The sequence below is a fragment of the Sapajus apella genome, unplaced genomic scaffold, assembly GCF_009761245.1.
Source record: "Sapajus apella isolate SASKATOON/1434 unplaced genomic scaffold, GSC_monkey_1.0 scaffold4, whole genome shotgun sequence".
Classification (NCBI taxonomy): Eukaryota; Metazoa; Chordata; class Mammalia; order Primates; family Cebidae; genus Sapajus; species Sapajus apella.
The window spans coordinates 27,994,320-28,013,547 of NW_022436944.1; the positions used below are offsets into that span (position 1 = coordinate 27,994,320).

At 40.1% G+C, this 19,228-nt stretch overlaps 1 protein-coding gene across 1 annotated transcript in view; it reads left to right on the forward strand.

The window, feature by feature from the left end:
- The first annotated feature begins 10,052 nt into the window (after positions 1-10,052).
- The window catches only part of PIK3CB (phosphatidylinositol-4,5-bisphosphate 3-kinase catalytic subunit beta), a 107,371-nt gene continuing 98,195 nt past the window's right edge, over positions 10,053-19,228 (forward strand). Inside the window, 2 exon segments of the mRNA XM_032265067.1 lie at positions 10,053-10,223; positions 12,598-12,823. Coding sequence (XP_032120958.1) covers positions 10,053-10,223; positions 12,598-12,823 — 397 coding nt within the window.

Here is a 19,228-nt window from a genome sequence, read left to right on the forward strand (position 1 = left end):
GGATAGGGACCAAAGCCCAGATGAATCAAGATCCCATACCTTAAGTTGCCTCTGAATGAAACCTAAAGTTGTGATAGCAAATATAGTATTTAAAGCAGTAATGTGGCTGGGCGCGGTGGCTCATACCTGCAATCCCAGCACTTTGGGAGGCTGAGGTGGGTGGATCACGAGGTCAGGAGTTTAACACTAGCCCAGCCACGATGGTGAAACCCTGTCTCTACTAAAAATAAAAAATTAGCCTGGTATGGTGGCAGGCACCTGTAATCTTAGCTATTCTGGAGGCTGAGACAGAGAATTTCTTCAACCCAGAAGGTGAAGGTTGCAGTGAGCCAAGATTACGCCACTGCACTCCAGCCTGGGTGATAGAGCGAGACTCCGTCTCAAAAAAAAAACAAGTAATGTTTTTTTCTTTTATATTTAAAAAACAATCTCTTTTTGAGTATCTCCTATGATTTTCTAAAGTTGTTTTTGGTTGAATTTATTCACCTGTAGAACAAATTTATGTTGTTTTCTGCTTATCACTAAAGAAGTAAAGTCCAGTGGTTCTCCTGGCACATTGTTGGGGAAGCTGAGAACTTTTAAACTCTTTCCTCTTTCTGCCAGTGAACAATCAACAGGATATGTGTTATAATTACAGTTAAAGGGTTTAGTTGAACTAATTGTCACTGCTGAAGTTCCTGTGCCCTCTGATAGCTTCCTTGAAAAGTTTTCATAGTTTAAAAACTCTGCTTGTCATCAGCCTTTGATCTCTTGCTTTGATGCTTAAACAGAAGGATAATGCAAGACTGAGGATCTTGCCAGGCAAGGTAGGCCTGTGAAGGATATTTTCTTTAAAGACAAAAATAAAAAAGAAAAGGGGGGAAAAAGTATGCTAATTGCTTGGGGAAAAAAATCTGACTTTTGGGCCTGACTCTGTCTCTGTGTATTCCTAGATAATTTACTTGAACTCTCAGCTTTAGTTTTCTTATCTTTAAAATGGGTAGGGTCTGTAACTGCTAAGATACCTCCAACTTGAATCTCTGATTCACTTCTCTCAGGCTGAACTGTTTGTGTGGTCCTATAAAATAAGAGTGACTAAGGGAGAGAGAAACCAGAATATATTTTATTTTCAACTTAGTGGCAATAACATAACTTTCTTCAGAATATATCTACAAAGGATATATTGGTTACCAATCAGCTTGTTACCTCATTTTTTCCGAGTAGTATGTTACAGTTTTAAGTCTGACAAAGCACATGCTATTTTAATTGCAGCACAGTGCATCTTGTGAGTATGCCCACTTCCTCAATTCTTTTCTTTGGTTGTGCACAAAGCTCTGAAGAGTTACATGTCATCTTGTGGTTTTAGTTTGACTATCCCATCAGTAAATTTATTACTAAAGATACTGAGAACTAAGAACTAGTTATACTGGGCTTATATTCCTCTGATTAGTAAGGGTCTAGTTTTCTTTACTTAGAGCTTCTTTACCCTTCAAGAATTAGCCAAAAACAACATAGCCAAATATAGGAAACATCATTGATTGGCAAGTAGAAATGCATACTGTTATGTTCATTACATTTAAAAACAGGCTACATTTGTATCTGGATAAATTATGGAGATTCTGTTGCTACTTTGAGAAATAGTAGTGATGGTAGTGGTAGACTGTCTACAGTGGTTGCTGCCATCACCTCAGCTGCAGCAAGGAGGTGCGGCTGGGGTTGCATGCTCTGTGGAGCTGGCAGGAGTTGGGGAACAAGTGGGAGCCCCAACCCTTCCAGGTTGGTGGGGTGGGAGCTTGCCAGGTGCAGCAGCAGCCACCCAACTGTGGCTGCAGACCCAGGCCTCTTGCTTCATGGAGCAGGCAGGAGCATACCTCTTGCCCCCCAGCTCCAGCCTCTTCTCTCCCATGATAATGCAGCTGCCCAACCCAGGCATCCCTACACTCCTTAGGGGCCCAAGAAGGCCTGCCTTGTCCTTGGAGACTTGGAAATGCCTGCTCCCACTGTCTGGCTTTTCCCTGCTGTGGGCACCCACTCCGACCTTGGAGCAGAGTTGGGGCCAAGCCCAGGTGCCGTCACAGCCCAGGCAGGTATGCACATGCTTGGGGTAGTGTTGGCACGCCAGTCCCCTGCCATCTTGGCCCCTTCCAGATTTTGGGCATCAATGAGCACTGGAGGGAAGCTGAAGGGAGACTGAGGCAGCTTGGCACTGACCTGTAGGTGGTACCTACAGCCTGGGCACCATGAATGGCATCAGGAGGCAGACAGGTTCCTGGGTGGAAGGGGGTTTGGGTCCCTAAAGAGGCTCCACCTTCAGGACAGGGAGGATCTGAAGGCTGGGGGCCAGGCTGCCAGTCCCATGGACTAGAGTGAGAACTTGTAGTGCCTTTTCTGGGCCCTCTCATGGCTGCCTGTGGACCAGTTGGCACACCTTCCTCCCCTCTGAGGCCCAGAAAAGCCCCAGGCTCAGCCAGAGCTGAGCAGGCATCAGGACGATCAGTTTCAGAGAGGAGCTATCCACTCCAGGTCCTTCTCTGAACTGTTATCACTCAATAAAGCTCCTCTTTGTCTTGCTCACCCTCCACTTGCCTGCGTACCTCATTCTTCTGGGGGCAGGACAAGAACTTGGGACCTGCCGAGTGAGGCTAAAAGAGCTGTAACACAAACAGGGTTGAAACCCTGTTTGTCCTTTGTTTGTCACATTGCAGGCGAAGAGGAGAGAAGAGCTGCAGCCCTTTGGGGAGCTCAGACCTGGGAGCTCCCTGAGCCAAGACTGTGACTCCCTCTTTGGGGCCCCTGGGTTCCTGGCATCTCCAAGCTTCTAGGTATCACCATGTCCCCGCAGTGCCAGCTGTGGAAGCTGCTCTCTAGCTATAGCCTTGTGGAGAGGTGGTGCCTGTACTGGTACCTGGAGCTACCTGCTCCACTGCAGCAGCTGGCGTGTCTGACTGTGCAGTGGCTGGACCCCACGCTTGCTCACATACCCATCGCTGCTCCACACAGTCTCCCTTGTCAGACATGGGATCCAATCCCATAGTGTGAGTTGAATGTAGCCTGCTAGGCCAAGTGAGTGGAATGAGCCCAGCAAGGCCCTGTCAAAACTAAGGCAAAGACACCAATGGCCACAGAGGTTTCTGGCCAGAAAAACAACACCCCAAAGATCCTGAAACAGTAGGAATTGTTTTAAAGCAGTGGTTCTAAAAGTGGACTGTGCGAAGTCCCCATAAGACACTTTTGAAATTTGTTGGGTTATGATTTTGTTCTTGTTGGCACAGTAATTGAGGGCAGTGCTACTGTAAGATAATGGATAATCAGATAGCCTACAGTGCACTGGACAGTTTTGTACAACAAAAAAAGTGTCTTATATGAGCATGATTTTTAAATTTTCTACAGATAGTCATGTATTTGAAAAGCCTGTTACCAGGTATTGATCGCCTTACCACCTATGCAACTTACGACCATTCGACTTTATGACCGCAATCGCTAGCCACGACTGCTCCGCGTCTGGCAGTGCAGATGTTGCCCAGCTGGGCGTACGACAGTGCGGACCAGCTTCTGGCAGCACTACCATCTCTGCGTGCACCATTTCAACTGTACCTATAGCCTACTCAACTTACGACCAAATCATGTTACAACCTGTCCGTGGTTCCGACCATGGTTGTAAGTCGAGCACTAGCTGTATTTTAGTTTTTTGTTTGTTTGTTTGTTTGTTTGATACAGACTCTTTCTCTCTTACCCAGGCTGGAGTGCAGTGGCACAATCTCAGCTCACTGCAACCTCTGCCTCCTGGGCTCAAACAATTCTGCCTTAGCTTTCCAAGTAGGTGGGATTACAGATGTGTGCCACCATGCTTGGCTAATTGTTGTATTTTTAGTAGAGATTGGGTTTCACCATGTTGGCAAGGCTGGTCTCGAACTTCTGACCTTAGGTGATCCACCCACCTTGGCCTCCCAGCGTGCTGGGATTACAGGCGTGGGCCACTGCACCCGGCTGAAAGCCTGTTTGTTAATTATCTGAGCCTAGAGCTGAGCTCTGTGTTACATGCCAACATAATACAAAGTATGTTTTACATTATTTTAATATATTGATTTTTTTATTTTGGAAAAATCATGGCACCAGTGGCAGTGGCATTTGTAGTAGTTAATCATCAATGTAATACATCTGAATCAGTCTACATTTGCAGTTGTCATACCCATGGTGATTGTATGTATATGCAAGCCTCTGACTACTTCATCAAGTAGTAGTGTGGTCATATCTAAGCATTCATATACTGAGATTTATATTATTACTTTATTTCTTCTTCTTCTTATAGTTAGGATGTTATATGGATTTAATTTTAAATTAAACATACATATATTCCATTAATAATTTCATTTCAAATTACTAATATATTTATAAAATATTTATTTAAAAAGGGAATACTGGGTTGGGCGTGGTGGCTCACATCTGTAATCCCAGCACTTTGGGAGGCTGAGGTGGGTGGATCACCTGAGGTCAGGAGTTTGAGACCAGCCTGGCCAACATGGTTAAACCCAGTCTCTACTAAAAATACAAAACATTAGTCCAGCATGGTGGCAGGTGCCTGTAATCACATCTACTCAGGAGACTGAGGCAGGAGAATTACTGAACCCAGGAGGCAGAGGTTGCAGTGAGCCGAGATCGCACTGTTGCACTCCAGCCTGGGCGTCAAGAGTGAAACTCCATCGCACCAAAAAAAAAAAAAAAAAAAAAGAAAGAAAAAAAGAAAAGGGAATACTGAGTATTCCAGAATGGAAAACCATTCTTCTGGAGAATATTTAGCTTAATACTATATATCTCCCTAGATTGTTTACAAAGTCTAACGGCCACTTTAACTCAGTTATTAGTAAATTGCTAATGACAATATCAAGGTAGATATATGTAACCTTGGAGTATTCCCTTTGATGATTTACTCCTGGTTTGGAAAAACATTTCTAGGTCTTTAAACACAGTAATCCTGCTTTACAGTCATCTTCAATGTCTTGTTGAATCATTAGAATATTTCTGAATCAATTGATACTTTAAATGTGAGGGTTTTGTCCTTGAAATTGTAGGTAGGGGAATCGATTTTGGAGATTGGTGTGATGTTTCTTTGTAAGCGAGGAAGGATTTTAAAGCATGGGCAACTGTACACCTAAAGGATAAAACTTTATGATGCACCTAAAGATGGCACAAGAAAGGTACTTAGCCTTTGCAGTGTTTTTTGCCATTAAAAAATTTTTAAGACATTTTAATTATGAAATATAGCACAGATATAGAAAAGTGCATAAAACATAAATGTATAGCTTAGTGAATTATTCTGAAATGAGTTTTTGTATTATTTTCTTTATATTAAAAATAATTTTTAGACTGAGTGCAGTGGCTCATGCCTGTAATCCCAGCACTTTGGGAGGCCGAGGCGGGTGGATCACGAAGTCAGGAGTTCAAGACCAGCCTGGCCAAGATGGTGAAACCCCGTCTCTACTAAAAATAGAAAAAATAGCCAGGCATGGTGGTGGGCATCTGTAATCACAGCTACTCAGGAGGCTAAGGCAGAAGAATCCCTTGAACCAGGGAGGTGGAGGTTTCAGTGAGCTGAGATTGTGCCACTGCACTCCAGCCTGGATGACAGAGTGAGACTCCATCTCAAAAAAAAAAAAAAAATTGTAATTTTATGGTTATCCCTTTGACATCATGGGAGTTCCTTAGCCTATCTAAATTTAAGAGAGGGTGCCATATTCTCTCTTGAAAACTTAGCAATTTTATAGTCAAACATTAGTTAAAAATGTGTGTTATTGTCAGAAACACCTGTAACATTCCTGGGATTGCAACACAGTGAGGGTGCCATTTTTAAGTTATAGGTGACACCTATTTTATGTTCCTCTTCACATGACAGGAGTTTAAGTATTGGAGACATGGTAGCAGTAGGCTAAACGTAATCTATGCAATAGAATTTTGTATGTTTGTTAATATTTTTTACTTTATTTTTTTAAGAAAAGGTACATGGGCTACCTGAAGTATAGGTTGAGATTTTGTAAAACCACACATGAATAGATTTGAATATCTGAGTTAAGTCATTTCAATTTTCTTTCTTTCTCTATCCGCCTGCCCCTGCCCCATCTCAGTCTTCCTTCCGTCTCACTCTGTTGCCCAGGCTGGAGTGCAGTGGCTTGATCATAGCTCATATAGCAGCCTCAACCTCCTGGGCTCAAGTGATCCTCCTGCCTTAGCCTCCCTAGTAGCTGGGACCACAGGTGCATGCCACTACTCTTGGCAAATTTTTTTATTTTTAATAGACGAGGCCTCATTACGTTGCGCAGGCTGGTCTTGAGCTCCTAGGCTCAAGCAATTCTTTCCTGCCTTGGCCTCCCAAAAGTGCTGGGATTACAGACGTGAGCTATCGCTCCTGGCCTCATAACTCATTTTAGATATAATTGTTTCATCAAGAAATTTTTATATCTACCATAATGCATTTTGTCTAATGGCTTAGAAGTTTAGAATTTTGTATCTTGGAAGTTGATGCTATAGGGTGGGAGTGCTGGTAAGATGCAGTCAGTCTCTTTGAAAAGATTGCTGCTCTGGGCACTATGCCTCAGATGCCTTACCATTTCCAGTGTCTGGTAAGGGTGAGCTCCAGAGTTTTATTTTTCTAATTTCATGCTCTTTTATTAGTATTATATTAATTGGATGATTTGGTTTCAGATCTGAGAGTCTTGACAAAAATCTGTGTTGAAGAAACCAGGGGCATGTACAGGTTTATCGTGATTCTAATTCTGTGATAGATGGCTGATATTTCATAAACCCTCCTCAATTTTAAATGCTAACTTTTGATTTTTGTCTCAGCTTTTGTTGGTGACTCTTGGTTAGACATAGTACCTGATGTGACTTGTTTAGTAGCTGGCTTTCCCCTCTGTTTTTGCATGGTGGTATTTGAATATAAGTAAAATATGGGTTTTTAAAAAATTGCTATTTTTTTTTTTTTTTTTTTTGAGGCAGAGTCTCACTCTGTCGCCCAGCTGGAGTGCAGTGATGCAATCTCGGCTAATTGCAACCTTCACCTTCTGGGTTCAAGCAATTCTCCTGCCTCAGCCTCCCTGGTAGCTGGGATTACAGGTGTCCGCCACCACACCTGGCTATTTTTTTTTTTTTTTTTGGTATTTTTAGTAGAGACAAGGTTTCACTGTGTTGCCCAGGCTGTTCTTGAACTCCTGGGCTCAAGCAGTTCACTTGCGTTGGCCTCCCAAAGTTCTGAGATTATATAGACTGAGTCACCACGCTTGGCCCCGCAGAGTATAGTCTTTCTTTATAAGTTTTTTTTTTTTTTTTTTTTTTTTTTTTGAGACAGAGTCTCACTCTGTCACCAGGTGCCAGGCCGAGTGCAGTGGCGCGACCTCGGCTCACTGCAACCTCCATCTCCCGGGTTCAAGCAATTCTCCTGCGTCAGCATCCCGAGTAGCTGGGATTACAGGCATGCGCCACCATGCCCAGCTAATGTTTTGTATTTTTAGTAGAGATGGGATTTCACCATGTTGACCAGGATGGTCCCGATCTCTTGACCTCGTGATCCACCCGCCTCGGCCTCCCAAAGTGCTGGGATTACAGGCTTGAGCCACCGCACCCGGCAGGTCTTTCTTTATAAGTTAATACATCATGTTTTCATTCAGCAAATACTTATTGAATGCCTGTTACTTGCAAGATTGAGAAGCTCACCAAATCTTCAAAGCCTGCTCTGAAGTGATTTGCTTGATTTTAGGACTAGTGCCTTAATAACACCTGTAGTGACTGTGTAGTTTTGTTCATGTTTATGGAAGTTTATTGTTTTAAGAGTTCCTTAGTATAGAGACCTTTCCATATACTGTGATGAAAAACAGCAATTTAAAAAGCATGTTGACAATGACTGAATCCTCTGATCAGTTGTAGTATGGCTAAAAGTGAGACCACCAGACATTCTATATCTCCTCAAGGAACTTACAATGAATTCATATATAAATTTCCCAGGTTATTTCAAAGCTAGTTTTGTTTTTTTGTTGTTGTTGTTTTGAGATAGATTTTTGCTCTTGTCACCCAGGCTGGAGTACAATGGCACAATCCCCACTCACTGCAATCTCCACCTCCTGGGTTCAAGCGATTCTCCTGCTTCAGCCTCCTGAGTAGATGGGATTACAGGCATGTGCTACCACGCCTGGCTAATTTTTTTGTATTTTTAGTAGAGACAGGGTTTCACCGTGTCAGTCAGGCTGGTCTCAAACTCCTGACCTCAGGTGATCCACCTGCCTCAGCCTCCCAAAGTGCTGGGATTACCGCCGTGAGCCACCATGCCCGGCCCAAAAATAGTTTTTTTTATAGTTGATTTGTTCCAGCTAACATTGGATTTGGCTGTGTCTCCTAAGTGTTTTTTAAATTCTTTAACAGTCTTTCTACTATCTTCTTCCTCCTTTTCTTGTTATTGATAACTTGGAGAAACCATATCATTTGTTTTATTGAAGATGCCACATTCTGTACTTGGCTGTCTGCTTCCTTAAAGTATTTAACTTCTTTTTCTGTTTCCTGTAAAGTGGCACACAGATCAAATCTAAAGGCTTGATTTAAGTTTGTTTTGTGTGAGTGGTAAGTAGTGACTATTGAATATCATGAGGAGACACATAATGTCTGATAGTCCCACTTTTAGCGATGCTAAGATAGATCAGGACATTCATGTAGTGTCAATAAGACAGACACATTGTAAAGTTCCTTCTCCTTTCACCTCATTATTATTTATGTCTTTAGTATCCATTAGTGATCATTGCCTAGATCTATTAGTTCATTAGTTGCAAAATTGTGATTTTCTAATTTATTGTTTATTTTGCATTTATTAGCTAAGGAAGTTCTAAAAATTATTTTTTATTTTAATATTTTTATTGTTTTATATTTTAAGATAGGGTCTTACTTGTTGTCCAGGCTGGAGTGTAGTGGTACTATTTTAGTTCACTGCAGCCTTGGATTCTTGGGCTCAAGTGATCCTGCTGCCTCTGTCTCCTGTGCCACCACACCTGGCCAATTTTTTGTGTTTTTTATAGAGAAGAGGTCTTGTTTGTTGCCCATGCTGGTCTCAAACTCCTGGACTCAAGCAATTCACTCACTTCAGCCTCCCAAAGTGATAATATTAAAGTCATGGGCCCCTGTGCCTGGCCTCCTGTTTCTTTTGATATGACACTTTTCATTTATTGCATAATTGTTAAATGAACCTTAGTTTAACTTCAGTGTTCATGTTCTTCCAACTATTATTGTTGTATCTTCTTGAAGGAAGCCCTTAAGGAATAGGTAAGACTTAAATGGCACTATTAAAGGGTGCATTTGTTGGGATAGGGTTTTGATATGAGGAGTTTATTCCTCATGTGAACAAAGGTCTAGCAGTAGGAAGGGAGAAGGCACTTTGACACCAGTCCTGGTCTGTGGAGTGATGGGAGAGCAGGAAAAATAGGCCAGAGAAATAGCACAAGGGGCCTTGCCCTCTGTGTTGAGGGATTTGGGGTTTTTAATGCTTAGGGGAGGGGCTGTGAGGTTGACAGAAAATTGTTCTTGTTGAAAGAGGGCCCTCTTGATCGTCATTTTCATTGGAATTTGCAGAGAAAAACTCAGCCTAAGAAGCTAATACTTTCTAAATAAAGTTTGGAGAAAATCACCTGTTGAGTGGTGGTCAACTAAATTTCTTAGGACCCTGTAATTCTTAAACCTACAGGTCATTCAGATGTCATATACTTATCATGAATTTGAATCATTGTAGGGTGTGTGTGTATATTATGTATATATATAAATTAGAAGAATTTTGTTTCCTGTAGTTGGTGGTATGGATTGGATGGTGTACATATATATAATTTGTGAAGTGATAAAAGTGTATTTAAATAATTTATTCCTGGTGACTTACTCTTGGTTTTTAAAATATCACATTATTTAATTGGCCTCCTGTTACATTATTGGCTATATTAAAATCTAAGGACTAATTGTAGATTAGTGGCCTTTATCATATCTTGGTATAAAATTCGGCTAATGGTTGTTTTGCTGTGTTTTACTTATTGATTTCTAGTGCCCCGTGGTTATGAATGTGCTTCGGTTTCATAATGCCTCCTGCTATGGCAGACATCCTTGACATCTGGGCGGTGGATTCACAGATAGCATCTGATGGCACCATACCTGTGGATTTCCTTTTGCCCACTGGGATTTATATCCAGCTGGAGGTACCTCGGGAAGCTACCATTTCTTATATTAAGCAGGTATGTTAATAGGTATTATTTCTATGTATTTAGCTTACTATGTCACTTAGGGGGAAATATCATTCTGTAATAGAAAATGTTCGTATAAATTATATGTGATAATGATACTAATGAAGTGATAGTAATTAAGAAAAATTAGCTTATATTAGCTAGTTTGAAATGTTTGTTTGGGTTATTAAAACTGTCAAGAAGATTCCCTCCCTCCCTCCCTCCCTTCCTCCCTCCCTTCCTCCCTTCTTCTCTCTCTCTCCCCCCCCCCTCCCTCCTCTTTTCTTTTCTCTCCTTTTTATTTTTTTTTTTTTTTTTTTTTTGTCTAAGAGATAGGATCTTGTTATGTTGCCCATACTTGGCTCAAACTCCTGGCTGGATTCAAGTGATCCTCCCACCTCAGCCTCCCAAGTAGCTGAGATGACAGGCACATGCCATATTGTGTGTGTGTGTGTGTGTGTGTGTGTGTGTGTGTGTGTGTGTGTGCGCGCGCACGCGTACACGTGTATGTGTTTAATAATATCCGTCCTAATGGGTGTGAAGTGGTATCTCATTGTGTTTTTTTGTTGTTGTTGTTGTTTTTTTCTGAGACAGAGTTTTGCTCGTGTTGCCCAGGCTGGAGTGCAATGGTGCAATCATGGCTCACCACAACCTCTGCCTCCCGGGTTCAAGCAATTCTCCTGCGTCAGCCTCCCAGATAGCTGGGATTACAGGCATGCACCACCATGCCCGGCTAATTTTGTATTTTTACTAGAGACGGGGTTTCTCCATGTTGGTCAGGCTAGTCTTGAACACCTGACCTCAGATGATCCATCTGCTTTGGCCTCCCAAAGTGCTGGGATTACAGGAGTGAGCCACTGTGTCCAGCCTCTCTCATTGTGGTTTTTATGTACATTTCCCTCATGACTAATGATGTTGAGCATCTTTTCATGTGCTTATTGGTCATTTGTATCTTTTTTTGGAGAATTACTGTTTCTAGACATGTACTGATTTTTAAACTTCGTTTTTTGTTATTGAGTTGTAGGAGTTCTTTATATATTCTGAATATTAATATCTTGTCAGATATATGTGATTTGCAAATATTGCCTCCTATTTTGTGGGTTGCCTTTTTATTCTCTTTATAATGTCTTTTGCTATACAGAAGTTTCAAATTTTGGTAAAGTTCAGTTTACCTTTTTTTCTTAATTTTCCTTTAGTATTTTGAGCCTTCAGAATGAACAGTTTGCCTGTTTTTGTTATTATTGTTGCTCGTACTTTATCCTGTATGTTTTATGTAACTGAATCTGAGCTGAGAGTTGGCCACAATTTTTACTACATGTCTGTTATTTTCAGCTCTTAGCTTTTGTACTGGCTGTTAATCCCTCTTTGTGTTTGCGTAGTGAATCTCTTTTACATTATCTTATCCAGGAGACATGGGAAGAGATGTTGAGAGATTGATTATGATCATTCTGACAGGACAGTGTTAGTAAGGATAACCCTGATAAAAGAATGCAGGACAAAAATAATTTAAATATTGTATGGAGATCTGGATACATACTTTAAATTAAAATTTTTTTTTTAATCAGAAGTGATTTCTGCTTACAGAAATGTTAAATATGAAAGTTATCTTTGAGTCTTACTTGTCATAGATAATTTGTTTTTAGTAATTTTATTTTTAATACAGTTTTTGTACACTATGCCATTATATTACCCTATAAACATGGGATAATACCATATATACACTCTTTTTTTTTTTTTTTAATTTTTTTTTATTGTTGTGTTTTTTTTTTTTTTTGTTTTTTTGTTTTTTTGTTTTTTTTTTTTGTTTTTTTTTTTTTTTTTAGACGAAGTTTCGCTCTCGTTACCCAGGCTGGAGTGCAATGGCGCGGTCTCGGCTCACCGCAACCTCCACCTCCTGGGTTCAGGCAATTCTCCTGCCTCAGCCTCCTGAGTAGCTGAGAGTACAGGCACGTGCCACCATGCCCAGCTGATTTTTTGTATTTTTCGTAGAGACAGGGTTTCACCATGTTGACTAGGATGGTCTCGATCTCTTGACATTGTGATCCACCCGCCTCGGCCTCCCAAAGTGCTGGGATTACAGGCGTGAGCCACCGCGCCCGGCTATACACTCTTATAATTTGCTATTTTAAGAAAAAAATATTTTGTATGGTTTTCCATTTCAGAATGAATTTCTATTTTTTATATTCTTCTGAGTATATTTCTATTACTTATTTTCACAGTTCTGTAATATTCTGTAATTCATTTAACCAGTCCTTTTTACTGAACATTTGATTTGTCCATAGTTTTTAATTTTTACAGACAGTGCTGCAGTGAACATCTTTATATCTTTGTACACTTGAACAAGTGTTTCCATTCCAGAAAATGTCTTACCATTTTTTTCTCATAGATGTTATGGAAGCAAGTTCACAATTACCCAATGTTCAACCTCCTTATGGAAATTGACTCCTATATGTTTGCATGTGTGAATCAGACTGCTGTATATGAGGAGCTTGAAGATGAAACACGAAGACTCTGTGATGTCAGACCTTTTCTTCCAGTTCTCAAATTAGTGACAAGAAGTTGTGATCCAGGGGAAAAATTAGACTCAAAAATTGGAGTCCTTATAGGAAAAGGTAATATTAAAAATTCTTAGTATGAATTCTTAATATAACTATTTTTATGTCTATAAACATGTAGTAAGTTATATTTAAGACATTGCTTTTCAAAGTGTGGTCCATGGACCACTGCTGATTGGTAAATTTTTGCCAGTTTGCGATAAGGTAAGTATAGAAATTAAAGAGTAAATGTTTAGAAACTCCTCTAGTAATATGATATTGCCATAGCATCCAAAGGTTTATGTTTAGTATATGTTTTTTTTTCTCTTTTTTTAAAATTAAAAAAAAATTTTTTTGTTTAGGTCTCTTGTCTAATGTTTTGTTTTGTTTTTTATTGAGGCAGAGTCTCACTCTGTCACCCAGGCTGGAGTGTAGTTGCGCGATCACGGCTCACTGCAATCTCTGCCTCCCAGGTTCAAGCAATTCTTTTCCCTTAGTCTCCTGAGTAGCTGGAATTACTGGCATGCGCCATCACGCCTGGCTAATTTTTGTATTTTTAGTAGAAACGAGGTTTCACCATGTTGGTTAGGCTGGTCTTGAACTCCTGACCTTGCGATCTGCCCGACTTGGCCCCCCAAAGTTCTGGGATTACAGGCGTGAGCCACTGCACCTGGCCCATGTTTTTGTTTTCTAATGATTTATTTGTTTATTTATTTAATTTTTAAAAATAGAGACAGGGTCTCACTATGTTGTCCATGCTGGTCTCAAACTCCTGGGCTCAAGCGATCCCCCTACCTTTGCCTCCCAAAGTGCTGACCTATCTAAACCTGTGGTATACCTTAAGTAAGGGAAATATCTAGATTTTAGTTTAGTTTTTTTTTTTTTTTTTTTTTTTTCCCTGAGACAGAGTCTCACTTTGTTGCCTAGGGTAGAGTGTAGTAGTGCGATCTTGGCTCACTGCAACCTCCATCTCCTGGGTTCAAGTGATTCTCGTGCCTGAGCCTCTTGGGTAGCTGGGATTACAGGATTGCACCACCACACCCAGCTAATTTTTGTACTTTTTGTAGAGATGGGGTTTTGCCATGTTGGCTAAGCTGGTCTTGTACTCCTGACCTCAAGCAATCTGCCCACCTCAGCCTCCCTAAGTTCTGGGATTACAGGTGTGAGCCACCATGCCCAGCCTAGTCTGTAGGATTTTAATACCCTCTTTAGTATGAATAAATTGTTCACTCAATACTTTTTTAATAGAAAAACTATTTGACTGTAAATTTTACAGTAGTCTTTTTTTTTTATCTTTTTTTTCTGTACCTGTACACTCAAGAAATTTTTTACAGTAGTCTTAGGGAAAACTTAAGCTTTGCTATCAGATTCTCTTACAAGAAGGTATGTAGGGTATTAACTAGTTTTTTGGTTTTTTTTTTTTAAGATGGGGTTTCATTGGCCAGGCGGGTCTTGAACCTCCTGTTCTCAGGTGATCCACCCACCTCGGCCTCCCAAAGTGCTAAGATTATAGGTGTGAGCCACCTCGCCCAGCTTAACTAGTTTTAAAATTAAATTACTTAGCCTAAAGTCTTCTTATTTTTGCAGAATTTCACTTTTTAATAGATCTTTATGTGGTTCCCAAATTTAGGCTGTATCAAATTTAGGCTTAAAATGAATATGCTCAGAGATTGGGATGCAGTGAGTCTGGAATAAATAAAAGCTGTATTTTTTTAAGGCGATTTTAACAGTCATATGAATAGGGTCCTTTATTCATAATATATTGAAAACCATTACCAAAACGTTAGTGAATGCAGTTCAATAGTATTAACTGTTTATACTTGAAATTATACCAGTGACTGTGGGTGATACGGTCTTTGCTTAGAGCTCACAATCCAGTGGGAAATGAAGACCAGTAAACACAGTTTTAATGCAGTGTATGAACCTCTGTGCTGTGTAAGGAAAGGTCACCTTCAAATACTGTGTGATGTCACTTAAATGTGGAATCTGAAAAAATTGAACTCAAAGTTGAGAGTAGAATGATGGTTACCAGAGCCGGTTGGGGGCAGAGTAAGGGGTGTATTGGGCTGGGAAAGGGGAGACATTGGTTAATGGATACAAAGTTTCAGTTAGCAGCAATAAGTGCTGGTGTTCTATTGCAGGGGTTCTCTGCTCCCTGTTAGGAAGCAAGCCACACAGCAGGAGGTGAACAGCATGTTGGGTGAGCATTACCACCTGAACTCTGCCTCCTGTCAGATCAGTGGCAGCGTTAGATTCTCACAGGATAGTGAATGTGAAGAATCCTGTTGTGAACTGCACATGTGAGGGATCTAGGTTTGGTGCTCCTAATGAGAGAGAATCTAATGCCTGATGATCTGAGGTGGAACAATTTCATCCCCAACCACCCCCACCCCCATTCTATTGTACAACACAGTGACTATAGTTAATAATAATGTATATTTCAAAATAGCTAAAAGAGAATTTTAAAATATACTATTCACAAAGACATGATAAATATTTGAGGTGATATTTATGCTAATTTTCCAGATTTGATTATTCCACTGTGTATACATGTGTCAAAACATCACATTGGCTGAGCATGAGGGCTCATGCCTATAATCCCAGTACTTTGGGAGGACAAGGCAGGTGGATCACTTGAGACCAGGAGTTGGAGACCAGCCTGGGTAACATAGTAGCAAAATCCCATCTCTACAAAAAAATATACCACGTGTGGTGGTGTGTGCCTGTAGTCCCAGCTACTTGAGAGGCTGAGATGGGAGGAACACTTGGCTTGAGCCCAGGAGGTTGAGACCCCAGTGAGATATAATCGTGCCACTGCATTCCAACCTGGAGGACAGAGTGAGACCCTGTTTCAAACAAAAAAAAAAAAGCAAAAAAACTCTTATCACATTGCACCTTATAAATATATGCATTTATTATTTGCCAATTAATGAGAAAACAAAACTTTTGAAAAGGAAAGTCACCTTCTATCAATTAGCTGAATCAGAGATAACCTCTTAGAAGACGTACCCCTAAACTGAGCTATCAATGCTGATTAGGAATTTGGCAGGTGAAGAGAGGTGGGGAAAGGAAAAAATAAAAAGAAATTGCACATGTGAAGAGTGGCCTATTCAAGGAAAAGAAATTGATTATGGCTGGTGTAGGGGGACAGATAGGCCATCTAGGGAAGACTAGAGAGGCAGCCATCTTCAGATCATGCAGTACCATCCAGGCCATATAAAAAGTAGAAATTTACTGCTAAGAACACTTGGGAAGCTATTGAATAAATTTAAATAGGGAAGTATTGTGATGCATTTGCATTTTAGGAAGATTATTCAGGTTGTAGAATGAGTGGATTGGAGGGATTAAGAATTTGAGTAGAGAAATTAGTGAAAAATGATGCAACCTAAAGGAAGGGTGTTGATGGCCAGGATTAGATTAATGGCTACAGGAACTGAGAGAAGTGGACAGAGTTGAGAGACATTTAGAAGGTGGGTTAAACATGATTTGTAGTAGATTAAGAGAAATAAAGCATTTGATTTTTGTTAGATGTTAGTGGGTACTTATTTCCTCACCTGTAATACCTATTGCTTATGAATAGAATGAATATTAACAGTGTGCTAAAATGCTTCAGCCAGTCCACCCAAATTACAGTTCATTTGTAGCTAATTTAGAGTAATGTATTTTATTCTAGATTTAAAATTAGGAAATTATTTTGTACTCTCAAGATTTTACCTTTGCTGTGTTATAAAACTTAAACATTTTTATTTTTCTATGTTTTATACCACAGGTTGCTTCTAGGATATATTTTTGAAATAACAACTATTGTTTTCAGTGCATAAAAATAAAAAGAAGGCAACACAACCCTTACTGACATGCATATGTTCAAATAGTACAGTATACATTAACTTTATGGAATAAAAAGTAACTTGTCTCACTGTGCATTCCTCCCCAATACTACAAAATAACACTGTAGAAATAGAGTCACCCCAAGTATCCAAAATAAAAGCTTATGCATATTCTATATTCTTTCTTTTGACTTTGCAGAAAAGGAATTTTTACCTGACCCATTCTCTACCTCCTTTTAAAAAATATCCGGGGCCCTTAAAAACACAAAAGATTGATTGTATTCTTTTTTTCACCCACACCACTGTATAATGATATATAGATATATCTTTAACCAGTTCTGAATGATGATCTTTAGATTACATTTTAATTATTATAAACAAAACTGCAGCAAATATTTTTATATTGATAGTATATCCATAGGTTTGTGGAAATAAACAAAGACCACTCAGATGAGAACAGAAACTATTTATGCAGAGGTTGCTGTAGTAAAAGAACTTGAGTTTGGCAGAGACTCAAAGGCAGGCAGGGGAGTGGGAAAGTTTTACAGGGAAAAAAAGGGAAGGTTTCAGAGATGCCTGATGGGAAATTGTTGGCAGCAGGGAACTGGAGGTGGGCTAACTAGAAGCAAGGCATCTTACATGATTGGTGTTAGGGTAGTATACTTGGCTTTCTTGTTTGGTCCTTAATCGCTCAGGTTGAGATTATGATTGACAAAATTGTTAGGTCAAAGGGGGTGGGTGTGTGTGTGTGTGTGTGTGTGTGTGTGTGAAAATGAGTTTGTGTGTCATTTTTTTTTTTTTTTTTGAGACAGAGTTTCACTCATGTTACCCAGGCTGGAGTGCAATGGCGCGATCTCGGCTCACCGCAACCTCCGCCTCCTGGGTTCAGGCAATTCCCCTGCCTCAGCCTCCTGAGTAGCTGGGATTACAGGCATGCACCACCATGCCCAGCTAATTTTTTGTATTTTTAGTAGAGACGGGGTTTCACCATGTTGACCAGGATGGTCTCGATCTCTTGACCTCGTGATCCACCCGCCTCGGCCTCCCAAAGTGCTGGGATTACAGGCTTGAGCCACCATGCCTGGCCTGATTTTTAATAAATATTGCAAAATTGCCCTCCAAAATGTTCATATCAATTTGGTTTCTCACCCAAAGTATATACTAGAATGCCTTTTTCTCTCTACGCCTTCCAGCACAGGGTATTACCAAATTTTGAAATATGTGCCAACCTGATAGGTAAAAATTAATGCACACATTAACATTTAAGTATGTTGATTCATTCTTTTAGATTTCTAAAATTATTTTCTGGAATAATCATAAGTTTTTGAAAAAGTTGTCATGCATAATTGTCTTATTGGCAGAAGTGGCTAAAAATTAAGTACAATCCATCTTTCAGCAAAAGGTTTGAACTGTGCAGGGCCACTTATACATGGATTTTTTTCAATAAATATATTGGAACTTTTTTGAGATTTGTGACAGTTTGACAAAACTTGCAGACAAATCACAGCCTAGAAATAGTGAAAAAATTAAGGAAAAGTTAAGTATGTCATTAATGCATGATATGTATATAGATACTAGTTTATCATTTGCTACCATAAAATACACATAAATCTATTATAAAAAGTTAAAATTTCAAAACACATTTAGACAACCATACATGGTGCCGCTTGCAGTTGAGAGACATGCAAACAACTGTAAAGATACAGTATTAAATCGTAACTGCATAAAATTAACTATAGTAAATGCTGTTCTATAGTAATAGTTTTGTAGCCACCTCTTGTTGCTATTGTGGTGAGCTTAAGTGTTGTCAGTATATGCTCACAAATGCCATGTGACTCTAATCATCTCCACTTGAGCAGTTCCTCTATCTAGTAAATTGCATATTGCAATAAAAAGGGATCTCTTTCAGTTCTCATGTATTTTTTAAATTGTGTTTGCTGCAATACTGCAAACATTGAATAACACTGTGGGACCCATATAAAATGCCACTTGTGATCCTAGAAGTACTTCTAAGAACAGAGAAAAGTCATGACATTAAAAGAAAAAGTTGAATTCAGCTGGGTGCAGAAGCTGAGGCAAGAGGATTGCTTAAGCACAGGAGTTCTAGGTACTAGCGTGCTATGATCTTGCCTGCAAATATCTAAAAAAAAAAAGTGCTGAATAGCTTGATATGTACTGTAGATGGAGGTCTGCAGCTGTGGTTGCCTGCCATTTTGAGATAAATAATCCAGTGTAAGTACCATTTTAAAAAAAACAAATTCATCAAGCTGTCACTGCAGCTATGTCAGCAGGTGCAAACCTCGCACTTTTTGTGAAACACTTTTAATCTCATACTAAGAATGCAGCTCATCTGTGGGTGCACAACTGCTATAAGAAAGGCATACGTGGCCGGGCGCGGTGGCTCAAGCCTGTAATCCCAGCACTTTGGGAGGCCGAGGCGGGTGGATCACGAGGTCAAGAGATCGAGACCATCCTGGTCAACATGGTGAAACCCCGTCTCTACTAAAAATAAAAAAAATCAGCTGGGCATGGTGGCGCGTACCTGTAATCCCAGCTACTCAGGAGGCTGAGGCAGGAGAATTGCCTGAACCCAGGAGGCGGAGGTTGCAGTGAGCCGAGATCGCGCCATTGCACTCCAGCCTGGGTAACAAGAGCG